Source organism: Schistocerca cancellata, chromosome 5, assembly GCF_023864275.1.
Source record: "Schistocerca cancellata isolate TAMUIC-IGC-003103 chromosome 5, iqSchCanc2.1, whole genome shotgun sequence".
NCBI lineage: Eukaryota > Metazoa > Arthropoda > Insecta > Orthoptera > Acrididae > Schistocerca > Schistocerca cancellata.
In genome coordinates, this window is record NC_064630.1 from 384,168,950 (window position 1) to 384,182,114 (window position 13,165).

The 13,165-nt window shown below is 43.2% G+C and overlaps 1 protein-coding gene across 1 annotated transcript in view; it reads left to right on the forward strand.

The window, feature by feature from the left end:
* The window catches only part of LOC126188556 (major facilitator superfamily domain-containing protein 6), a 375,350-nt gene that overhangs the window by 283,745 nt on the left and 78,440 nt on the right, over positions 1–13,165 (forward strand). The window contains exons 7-8 of the mRNA XM_049930156.1: positions 12,498–12,611; positions 12,708–12,804. Coding sequence (XP_049786113.1) covers positions 12,498–12,611; positions 12,708–12,804 — 211 coding nt within the window. The remainder of the gene's footprint in view (positions 1–12,497; positions 12,612–12,707; positions 12,805–13,165) is intronic.

Below are 13,165 nucleotides of genomic sequence, written 5' to 3' on the forward strand. Positions count from 1 at the left end.
AACGCTGTAACTGCTTGCAAGGTGGTCAGAAACAGGTAGCATGAACTCTAGACTGTGACAAAGTTGTCCAGTTAGTTCAGTGAGATGGAAATGCCGCTTGGGTAGCTCCTCCCGTCGGGTAGACCGTTCGCCTGGTGCAAGTCTTTCGAGTTGACGCCACTTCGGCGACTTGCGTGTCGATGGGGACGAAATGATGATGATAAGGACAACACAACACCCAGTCCCTCAGCGGAGAAAATCTCTGACCCAGCCGGGAATCTAACTCTGGCCCTTAGGATTGACATTTTGTCGCGCTGACTACTCAGCTACCAGGGCGGACAGTTCAGTGAAATGAGGCAATGCCGTCGAGAACGGATACCTAGACTCGTCGCTGTTCGAGGTTCGAGTCGTTTTCGCGCCGATTTTTTTTTTTTTTTTAGTTTAAGCATAAAATTGTGTCCAGTATACTCTTCCACAATGGGGTATCTTGTGTATTTTCTTCTATTACTGTTACCTTCTCTTAAACATTAAGACATAACTTGAACTTCTTACAGACCTAAACGACCATTTTGTTTCTTCCACGACACAAATAAAGCCTACAGGTAATAACAGTGGATACAGTAATATCGTCTGTATCAAATGAAGTACGAAAAACACAATGCTTTGGCTGCAATAGGTTGCACATTTTGCTACACACAATAATTCCATTCTGTACGTTTGATGTCCAGATTTATCTTCACAAAGCCACTATACAGGGTGGTCCATTGATCGTCACCGGGCCAAATATCTCACGAAATAAGCGTCAAACGAAAAAACTACAAAGAGCAAAACTTGTCTAGCTTGAAAGGGAAACCAGATGGCGCTAAGGTTGGCCAGCTAGATGGCGCTGCCATAGGTCAGACGGATATCAACTGCGTTTTTTAAATAGGATCCCCTATTTTTTATCACATATTCGTGTAGTACGTACAGAAAAATGAATGTTTTAGTTGGACCACTTTTTTCGCTTTGTGATAGATGGCGCTGTAATACTCACAAACATATGGCTCACAATCTTAGACGAACTGTTGGTAACAGGTAAATTTTTGAAATTAAAATGCAGAACGTAGGTATATTTGAACATTTTATTTCGGTTGTTCCAATGTGACACATGTACCTTTGTGAAATTATCATTTCTGAGAACGCATGCTGTTACAGCGTGATTACCTGTAAATACCACATTAGTGCAATAAATGCTCAAAATGATGTTCGTCAACCTCAATGCATTTGGCAATACGTGTAACGACATTCCTCTCAACAGCGAGTAGTGCGCATGTTCGCACATGCATTGACAATGCGCTGACGCATGTTGTCAGACGTTGTCGGTGGATCACGATGGCAAATATCCTTCAACTTTCCCCACAGAAAGAAATCTGGGGACGTCAGATCCGGTGAACGTGCGGGCCATGGTATGGTGCTTCGACGACCAATCCATCTGCCATGAAATACGATATTCAATACCGCTTCAACCGCACGCAACCTATGTGCCCGACATCCATCATGTTGGAAGTACATCGCCTTTCTGTCATGTAGTGAAACATCTTGTAGTAACATCGGTAAAACATTACGTAGGAAATCAGCATACATTACACCATTTAGATTGCCATTGATAAAATGGGGGCCAATTATCCTTCCTCCCATAGTGACGCACCATACATTAACGCGCCAAGGTCGCTGGTCTTCCACTTGTCACAACCATCGTAGATTTTCCGTTGCCCAATAGTGCATATTATGCTGGTCTACGTTACCGCTGTTGGTGAATGACGCTTCGTCGCTAAATAGAACGCATGCGAAAAATCTGTCATCGTCCCGTAATTTCCCTTGTGCCCAGTGGCAGAACTGTACACGACGTTCAAAGTCATCGCCATGCAATTCCTGGTGCATAGAAATATGGTACGAGTACAATCGATGTTGATGTAGCGTTCTCAACACCGACGTTATTGAGATTCCCGATTCTCGCGCAATTTATCTTCTACTGATGTGCGGATTAGCCGCGACAGCAGCTAAAACACCTACTTGGGCATCATCATTTGTTGTAGGTCGTGACTGACGTTTCACATGTGGCTGAACACTTCCTGTTTCCTTAAATAACGTAACTATCCGGCGAACGGCCCCGACACTTGGATGATGTCCAGGATACCGAGCAGCATACATAGCACACGCCCGTTGGGCTTTTTGATCACAATAGCCATACATCAACACGATATCGACCTTTTCTGCAAATGGTAAACGGTCCATTTTAACATGAGTAATGTATCACGAAGCAAATACCGTCCGCTCTGACGGAATGTTACGTGATACCGCGTACTTCTACGTTTGTGACTATTACAGCGCCATCTATCACAAAGCGAAAAAAGTGGTCCAACTAAATCATTTTTCTTTACGTACTACACGAATATGTAATAAAAATGGGGCTTCCTATTTTAAAAAAAACGCAGGTGATATCCGTTTGACCTATGGCAGCGCCATCTAGCGGGCCAACCATAGCACCATCTAGTTTCCCCCCTTCAAACAAGACGAGTTTCGTTCTTTGTAGTTTTTTCGTTTGATGCTTATTTCGTGAGATATTTGGCCCAGTCACTATCAATGGACCACCCTGTATGTACACATAACCAACGTTCACTTTGGAGATGCTCCAAATGACCACCTTGCATTTGCGGACACTTCGTCATTCGTTGAATCATACCATGATGGACCCTACGCAACACACATACAGCCACCATTGCCGAAGCGGTATGTACGCGAGGTATTAGGTCGTGTACATCCATGGGTACTTTACTATAAACTTGTTTCCTTAAATGTCCTCACAAATAAAAATCTAGTCCATTAAGTTCCGGGAACGTGGAAGCCAGAACAATGGACCTCCACGATCAGTCCATTTCCCTGGAAACGCTTCAGTTAAATAGTTACCCACATTTTCTGTAAAGTGTGGCGGTGCACCCTCATGCTGAAACCATAGCTGCCGCCGAACACCAAGTGAAACGTTTTCTAATGCGTCAGGCAAAGTGTTGCAAAGAAACGTGCTATGTGTGGGCGCACTCAACTTGTCTGGCAATGGGTAAGCGCCCAAAAGCACTCTCGCTACGTTTCCAGCCCAAAGTCTTACGCCAAAGTGTGCGAAAGCCACATGTGAGTTGTGTTCCAATCAATAATGGCTGTTGTGGAGGCTGAAAATACCTTCACGAGTGAAGCTAGATTCGTCAGTCCATATCACGACAATCAAAAAATGTTCGTTATCTTCAACTTAGTACAAATTCCATTCACAAAACTGTACTTGTCGAATGCGGTGTTTTGGGCACTAGTGTTGCATTAACACGTAATGCTATGAATGCAGTTCTTCATTGTGCAACACTTCAACAATCAGTCTTAGAGGTACCTGGAGCTGCCTTGCAAAATTACGGGTACGTCGCCGAGGTGATCTGTGAACGTTTTCAAGAATCACGTCCTTTGTTTGTGGAATATGTTTTGTCCTTGAATGACCTCTGTCCATCACTTGTGGAGGAAGATTACCGATTTCCCGAAGACATTGCTCCAGGCGACGAAACATATTTTAATCGCGATGGGCGCCTTTGAGGGTGCTGTGCAGCATACACAAGAGCAACAGCAGAAGCAGCGTGGTTATCGGATGCACCCAGCACCAAAACCACATCGACATATTCATAGCCTGTGTACTCTATCGGGAAGTCGTCCTACACGAATTTGACAGGACCAATTATGGTTGTGCACTTCGCGGTTAGTCGACACATACATGCAGTTCAATGGACCCCACTGTCATGAGATAAGGTATTGTTGTGTATAAAATGTCCTCCTAGAACTAGGGGACAGGAGTTTAAAAAATAAAAAATGATCCTGAAGAGTATTCGAGCCACAGCTCCATGGTGGATGTTGGTTTGATGTCCCAACAGTCTACTCATTGAGTTCCGACGGCTGATTCTGCAGTACATTCCTTAAGTGCTGCGCGATCTGACAGTGTTGCCAGCTCGTCGTTTTCATACATGTATTTTCAAAATGCACCCGATCTGAGTTTCCTTGGTAAACTTTTGTTTTGAATCTGGATGAAGAATCGCAGGGCGACGACCAAGAACGGCATTTTTTCTTCACTCTGTGTACTTTCCTTACCGCGTCACGTACCCGCAACGGCAGCAGACGTCAATCGGTCTAGCGATGGGGGCAGTGGCCACAATGTTTGGGCTCATCAGTGTGTTTCTTAATGAACCGCAGATCTCATGGTCTGATTCAGGGAAATTTGGGGCTGAAGAAAGTAGTGGGTTGAGACCCTCGAGAAAGGCACGGCAAACATTTAGCCAATCCCACGAGACCTGTAGCGGCAGCATTCACACCCAGCACTACAATACTTCATGCAGTTGCAGACGGGTTTTGACGTTTGAGATAGTTCGTTGCACGCACCAGCCAATGGCAGAAGCAAGGTTCAAAAATGGTTCAAATGGCTCTGAGCACTATGGGACTTAACATCTATGGTCATCAGTCCCCTAGAACTTAGAACTACTTAAACCTAACTAACCTAAGGACATCACACAACACCCAGTCATCACAGAAGCAAGATCTTCAAATGTTATTCACAGGAAATGACCGACATCGCTCTCTTGGCAAGGGATTGCCGAAATATGTCAATCGAAAGAAATGGTTTGAGCATTACGTGCGTAAACCGTTAACAATACGTTCTTGATAAGTCTCCTGATCAGGCTGTTGTTGACAAGCAGCCTCCCATGGCAAAGCGAAAGCAGGGGATGATTGGTTCCAGCGTCGAAACTTCAAAGTAAAGGGATTCGACAAAAATATGGAAACACCACTAGAAATACTTGCTTGAACATAAATGCAGGTGCTAGTCAATCCTACAGGTTGCGTTGTTGACCATTAACGGCACCTCTACAATGTCCTCAACATGTTGCAAGCGTCAGCCGTGGTCAGAACAGTGTCCTGTGTAGTTGTGAGTGAGTTATGCTGGAACTAAGCGAATTCAAACGCGGACAAATTGTTGATGGTCGTACGATTGGTGCTTCCTTAATAATGGAGCCGAAGTGTTTGGTGCTCCAAAAGGCACCGGATCGAAGATTTACACGGCATACAGAGAAATCAGAAAAACATCATCCGCTAAGTCATAATGCAGCCGAAATTGTCTGTCAAGTGGTCGTGACAGACCATCATTGAAGAGGATTGTGACGAAAAATAAAGAAATAACAGCTGCAAAAGTCACTGCAGAACTGAATATCGCACTCGCGAATTCATGGATCATGGAACAATGGAAGAACGTCATTTGGTTGGATGAATCTTGTTTCGCACTTTTTCCAACTTCTGGCCGAGTTTTCGTCCCAGGAGTAAAACATGGCGAAGGTTCGGTGATCATTTAAGCAGGCATATTGTGATAATCCATGGGCACAATCGGTACTCTGCAGGGAAACATTCCGGCCAAGGATCATGTGACCATTTTCGTTGATCAGGTCCATCCAATGCTACAATGTTTCCTCCCCAACTGTAATGCTGTGTTCCAGGACGACAGGTCCCCTGTTCACACCGCATCGTTCAGGGTGGTTTCATGAGCACAACTGCAGTATCTACCCTGGTCATCACGGTTGCCATATCTCAGCATTATTGACCCATTGTGGTCTACTTTGTTAGAGAAGGGTGCGTTGTCGCAGCTCACCTCGATCACCGTTCCCCCAACTTGCCACTTTTTTCAGAAAGAACGGTGTAATATTCCCTCGAAACCCATAGAAGATCTGTAATTATCCATTTCGAGCCTGTTTTGAATGCCAACCGGTTTCCCACACCGTAGTAGGCATGGTGACGTGTTGCGTTTTTGGTGTTTCCATAGTTTTGTTCGACCCCCGTAAGTTATATGTTTAAAAAAGTGGAGATTACGAATATAATATTTCTCCACGGTCCAACAGAAATGATATGACTCAAATTACACGTTAAATTGCCAGGAATAAAAAAACTTTGTCTTCTGTCGACGTATTCAGCAGCGAAGCTGTTAGATTTACCTCTGCAGATTAGAAGAAAGCATTCAGTTATAAACAGCATATCATCGAAAAAGAATGGCAGAATGAAGTTTTTTTAAAAAATCATTATAAGAAATGTTCACGTGATTGACTAACGACGACGAGAGAGAAGCTTCAAATGACAGTGTCAACAGAGTTTTTTCACTGTCATCACGAAATCCTGCTGAATGAATGGTGTCTGCGATATAAGTATCTGTATAGCAAAATTATATTTTCGTAACTTATGGCTATTAATAAGATATCTGTTAACACCAGCTGAGTTCGAATGAAAGTTCGTCTCACGGCCAGGAACTTAGTCTCAAGCGCACAAAAGAAATTCCTCTCCCTGCTGTCATGATAATTGCTCTAGAACTGAGGTAAGTGTATTCTGTGTCACTGTTCTTTTAAACCAGTATGATAACTTTCTTCACTGATATTAATAATCATTTACATTTTTTATGTTACAGTAAGTAGAAACTCTGAACTGAAAACTTAATAGGGGGTTAACTATAAACTTAGCGCTCCGCTTATCACAATCAAACTAAACAGGCAGACGCTGAGGTTTTCACGCGCAAGCTCAGCATCATGCATCACATTTAACTCACATTGTCTCATGTTAAAGATCTCCGACAGAATTCCGATTTGGACCAGATGAAAATATACTGCCTGAAAAAAAATTGCAGCACCCTCAAGGACAAAGTCATTTTCTTCATAAGAGAGGTGACAGGTAGTTCAGTGTTGTAGAATTATGTGATGACAAATTCAGACCAAAATAAACCAATGTGCCACAGTAAACGTTGCCAAACAGTCACATTAGTACACAGTATACCCACCAATGACGACCATTCAGACGTGTATTCTCGTATGCAAGACACCGTATAGATGACGAATAGCATCTTGTGGTAGACCGTCCCGCGCCTTTTTTTTTCCAATTCGGCAATGTTTCTTGTAAGCACGGAAGAACGAGTAAGTTCTCACTTCATCCTGTCCCAAACGTGCACAACTGGTGAGAGATCTGGTGGTCTTTCTGGCCGAGTCAGTCTCTGCATACTACGAAGAGCACGTTGCGTCGCAGCAACCGTATGTGGACGTGCGTTATCCTGCTGAAAATCACATCACCTTCCTGTCGAAGACATGACAGTAGTACGACGATAACAGCCTGTGCAATATACCGGGCACTGATTACCTTACCCTTCAGATACACGAAATGTGACGGCGAGTTGTAACTGGTGCCCCCCCCCCCCCATCACACACACACACACACACACACACACACACACACACACACACACACACACACACACACACAAACACATACACACACACACACCATGAAGTCTGGGATGGAACTTGTGTGTCGTGGGCGAATACACTCTGGAATAGGAAGGTTAGCAGGCCTGCGCCATACACGTGTATGCCCATCACTCGCATACAAACAAGGCTGTATTTTTCTTCAAGGCTGCATCTAGACAACTGGGGCCCACCACTGATAAATTTTGTATGGGCCATAGTGCTCCACTTAGTCCACTTAGCCGGTACCAACGGCCCCCACTGCGCAACGAAATTTGACTACACAGCTGAGACCATGGGCACCGCTCTCCATGCAGGAGGTGGAGATGGTGATGCCTGGAGGTCTTGTCTCCTACAGACAGAACCCGCTCCTGTCACTGAAGACAACAGAGCGCCATTCGACTTTCCAGTTAACCCTTCCATGACACCAGAATATCAGAGCTTGGCGGTGTCGTGTTGTCAGTGGTAGCTTGGCTAAAATGGTTCAAATGGCTCTGAGCACTATGGGACTTAACTGCTGAGGTCATCAGTCCCCTAGAACTTAGAACTACTTAAACCTAACTAACCTAAGGACATCACACACATCCATGCCCGATGCAGGATTCGAACCTGCGACCGTAGCGGTCGCGCGGTTCCAGACTGTAGCACCTAGAACCGCTCGGCCACTCCGGCCGGCAGTGGTAGCTTGGACACGGCACACGAGATCTAAATCCTGCTGCAAGCAGATGATTCCCAATGCTCCCTGATGACATAGAAAGTGCAACATGTGCCCGGATTTCGTCCATTGATGATGTTCGATTGGCCACCTCTGCTCGCACGTTGAGTCGATATTGATGTGCGTGTGTACTGTACAGATGACCAGGACCTGGTGTACAGGTGTGAAAATGTTCCACAGACCACTGCTGAAAGCAGAGACGTACCACCGACACATTGTACCCATCCCGCTTCCCGCAGGCCCACAATGGAACCCTGTTCAAATGGCTGCAGCTGTTGAACAGGAGTACGTACTCGTCTGTAAGACATGATTATATCCCAGAATTAATGTCAGACACACTCTTCGCCTCTAAACTCAGCACAGTTTTTCCGTATAACGTATGAAAAATTTGCTGCCGCAAATAAAACTAAAATGAAAAGGTAGTGCACCTCTTCCAGAGGACAGTGATGTCCATCTTCGTAAATCGAATAGTTTACGAATTTGAGCGAGCTAAATGAAACGTACGAGTATGAGATTACACGTGTGTTCTGTGCAGGACGTGGCAACTTAGCTCCGCGCCGCCACGTGTTGCTGCCGATGTGTCAGTTCAACATTAATTTAGAACTGACTTAAATTGGTGACCGTCCGGGTCTACCGAGCGCTGTTGCCAAGCGAGATGCACTCGTCCCTTGTGAGACCACTTGAAGATATACTTGGTTGAAAAGTAGCGGCTCTGGTGGCTAAAACTGAGAACAGCTGGAAGAACGGTGTGCTAACCAAATGCCCCTCCATATCCGCATCCAGCGACGCCTATCGGGTGGAGATGAGAGAGCGGTCGGTCGGTACCTTTGGGTCTGTCTCCTTGTCGGAGACAGTTTCCAATACAAAAGCGGAACCTCTGTAAAAACCGAAATTTTCTTAAGTCTTCCGTTGTAAGCCGTAGTTTTAATGCTACACAGAGGTTTTATGCCAGGCAGTGAGGCACAAACTTCGTACATGCGGCTTGTAACCTCCCCCTCTCTTATCGACCTTAATGACAGTGAAAAATTAAACCGCGTGTACCTAATGGAAATTTGGGAAAAGCAATCGTCACCGAAGTTAATCTGTCGGTAAAGAGGGAGGAAAGGGTTACATCTAAATGAAAGGAAAAATGCTAATGAAACTGGTGGAAATTAATTTTGAAAAGGGGTAAAGTTAATAAAGAAAGTAAATGTGCGGCCGTTATGTTAACAGTTAACTAGCGGTAATTAGATATTTGAGATTTGGGGGAAATTACGGTCGCCAGTCCTAAGGACAATTACTATAGTAACTGAAAAAGAAAGGTTATTACACATGTAATTAGCACTAGAAGCGTGGCAACTGAAGGTTGACACGTGTGGTGTGAAAACTGAAAGTTTGTCAGAAGTAATAAATTTCGCTACACTCTGACTTAATTTAGCAAAAGAATTAATAAAACCGGAAAATCGAAAGTTAATTTAGTAACTGACGTTAATAGTGAGCTTTCTTTCTGAAGCACGTCGAAATACAGTAAAATACGGTTAGTCTTGGACTACCTCAACAATCATTTCAAAAGCTACTTGAATCTACGCAATTTAGAAATAAGAGATTTAACTTTGAACTTGAATTAAATGATTCTGAACAATTAACAATAGTAAAATTTAGTACGTACCAAGCTGAGCTGCAGTCACAGGTAAGCTAAAATATGGTAACAAAACTAGCACTCTTAATTTGTGCTTGTGTAATCTAAGTATTGTAGCCAGCTATGAATACTTTAACTGAACTTTGAAATTAAAGTAGTGAAATGGAATGATTGTATTTTAATGCTGGCGTCTGAATTTGAACGACACTCGGGTTCATTCCGGAAAAGGAAGGGACCCTGCTTGGTAATGCAATTGGGATAATGAGCAACAAAGGTTCATGCTAAGTAGCTGTAATTTTGTGATGCAACAATTTTAAAAGTTTGAAAAGCTGAGGTCTGCCATACAGTTCTAAAACTTTACGTGCTTCCAGTCTTCCTTGTTGGTTGATTGAAGATTTGAAGCCGTCGATCGAGGAGGTGGCGACAGTCATTCATTGTCGGCCGTCGCTGTTGCAGAAGCTGGATGTTGGCGCGCCTTCTTCTCGACACGGTCACCAGACGAAACGGGCTCTTGATGTGCGCCAGCTAATGCTTCCCGTCCGCGACACCATGTCAGAAACTATCATCGCAAGTCGAACGCAATTACATGCTGCCAAACCCCGAAAGCGCGGCAACTCGCGGGAGCTTCACACAACACACCTGCTCCACTCGCTACTCCAGCCAGACTCTCTCTGCCCGCGCTCCACGCGGCAGAGTTCACACTACCAAAGATCCTACACACTTTGATTCTTCACATGACCTATCGATGTAATCGTTCGATAGCAGTTTTCCCTAGGCAAGACCCAGCGTAAAAATACAAATAATATTTACGAAACAAACCAATTATACATCGACATAAATGCATAAATATATATATATACAAATAGTAAAACAATTACAATATGTAAAGACACAGAAATGTCATATATTCAGGTAACAAAAATAAGGAAAACAAATTTATAGTACAATAGATGGAAATAGGAGGATATGCATTTCCGGCGTTACAGGCTATATCACAACAACGACAGTAGTTCGCCAAAGCTCTGCCTCGTTTCTCACGCTGTTACGCAAGCAGTGATTCATCCCACATTCAAAAGTAATCTGTTACATTTACCTGCTACTTTATGCCTGACTTGTACGTAGGGGTGAAGTATAGGACACAGATGACGTAAATGAAGGTTTCATTAGGATATCTGCCATCATTGTAATATGGAATCTAAATTTCGCCATATTTGTGAGTCTGCTAGTTATCTGTGGATCGTACATCTGTAATTAACATACGCCAAGGTGCGGGATGTACGCTCTGTTGCAAAGAGGCAGCCGGCCGTTGTGGCCGAGCGGTTCTAGGCACTTCAGTCTGGAAGCGCGTTACCGCTACGGTCGCAGGTTCGAATCTTGCCTCAGGCATGGATGTGTGTGATGTCCTTAGGTTAATTAGGTTTACGTAGTTCTAAGTTGTAGGGGACTGATGACCTCAGTTGTTAAGTCCCATAATGCTCAGAGCCATTTGAACCATTTTTGACCAAAGAGGCAAACGTTCTTTTTTTTCTTGAATCTCCTTGCAGTTTTCGCTGCCTAGGATGTAATTATTAGTTATGCGTTGCAATGCAGAATCCACAAACAAAAACGCTTCTGTCTTTGAAACGTTACAATCAAGTAATATTTTGTGTGATAGGATATTTATTACGACTTCAATAGTCATACTTCGTGGTTCATTTTAAACTTTATATATTTTCCAGAATGGACGCCGGTGTAAAGACTTCTTTCAGTTTCATCAGCTGGCAGCTTTACTGATATATCTGAGTCTTGGCGGCAAATTTTCTCATTAGAAAAATACCGCTATGTCATGTCTAGACTGGAGTTCTGGCACGCTGTTATAAGTACGCCATTGATCCCGTTTCCCTTGAATACCTTTGCGAGCCATCGACATCATCCGTAGCAGATATCAGTTGTGTACGTGTGTTTTACTATGTTCTTTACCATCGAGAGACAGACAACTGCGGATCATGTGTTGATAGTTAAATGCTTTACAAGCATAGCGTGACTTACATAGTGACTCTTTGGACACTTTACACAATATTCCAGCATTGTTACGGTCCTAATTAGTCAGTAATTAGTAAGCTGACTTAGAAATGTGAAAAAAGTCGGCAGCGATATGGAGTGTCATCACACCTGGGTTTCCCGAAATCCATTCTCTGTGATGTAGGTGCCTTTCTATTAGCGTAACTGCACATAAACCGCTGCATTGTTGTAGACATCAGTTTAGTTCGCCAGTAGCCAGTGTCAGCATATTCTGACGTTAAAAAGTAACGATGTTATGCGGGGAGGGGATACGAGAGTGGGAAGGATGTGTTCTTCCAATAATGCAGTTTGTCACAGGGAAATTGCTTCTCATTTTTTGTACCTGCGGCTGAATCAAATATCTGTTTAGGTTTAGTAGGTGATCAAGACATTGCCACCTGTCAGATCGCTGTAGATGATGTCACTTTGTGCCATGACAAATTCTCAGGCTGATTAATCTCACTTTGTGGTCTATGTTAACTTGCATAGTACAGTGATTTAACATCTAATCGTTTTTTGTACGAAAGTAATTTAAATAGCGAATCTTTGAAAAATACGTCGAACTTTGGTTGAAAGTATGAAAAGTATTCGCTGCCCGACTAGTGTATTGAAGAATGCTGAGGAAATTCATGGACACAGTAAATGTGAGCAGCGCTAGGAGTGTCACTTTCCACGTGCTGTTTCCCGTGCTTAAATCCTGTTGTATAGAGATAGGAATGCACATTACTTCTGCTTTTCTGCTTAAAATCAGGTTAGTTTAAAATACACCGACGTACTATCTCAAACACAGACAGCTTGCTAATATAATTTTTGATTTCAGGATTATGGAGGAACTCCAACATTGTTCGGTGTAGCATCAGTTATAAACCATATATCCGAGATCTTCGCCTACTTCTTCAGTTTTCGACTGATAAAACAAATTGGACACGTTAAGGTTAGATTGTATGAATACTTGTAATTAATGCGTAATTTAGTCATTGTTAAAACAAAACTAACAATAGCGTTACTACTGCTACTGTTGTTTTTACAGGTACTGTGCCTGGGCCTAGTTGGGAATATTCTGCGCTTTCTTTACATTTCTTGGCTGACAACTCCCTGGTGGGTTTTACCATTCGAATTCATGCAGGGTAAGTAACACGACGATTTTCTTGTCTAACAGTTTACAGTTTTTGCAAAATATGCTTGATATATTACGTCGTCAGATTCGTATGCCGTAGTCTTATGCGAACATAAATAACAAAGAAATCTTGTAATCTGATGTGGTTGGAATTGCTATTTGCACTTGCTGGCAATACAAAAATCTTGTTGCTCTTTCCATGAAACAATGTTGTGTCAAGTAATGTACAAATAGTTTTCGACAATACTACGATGTTTCTTCGAATTTCCTATGTTTCTTTTCCATGCAGTCCCCCGCAGTCGCGTAAAAATCTCCACTCTCAGTTGTTTCTGTTACTACCGATCTCAATTTCCCTTACTTGGATTGAAATT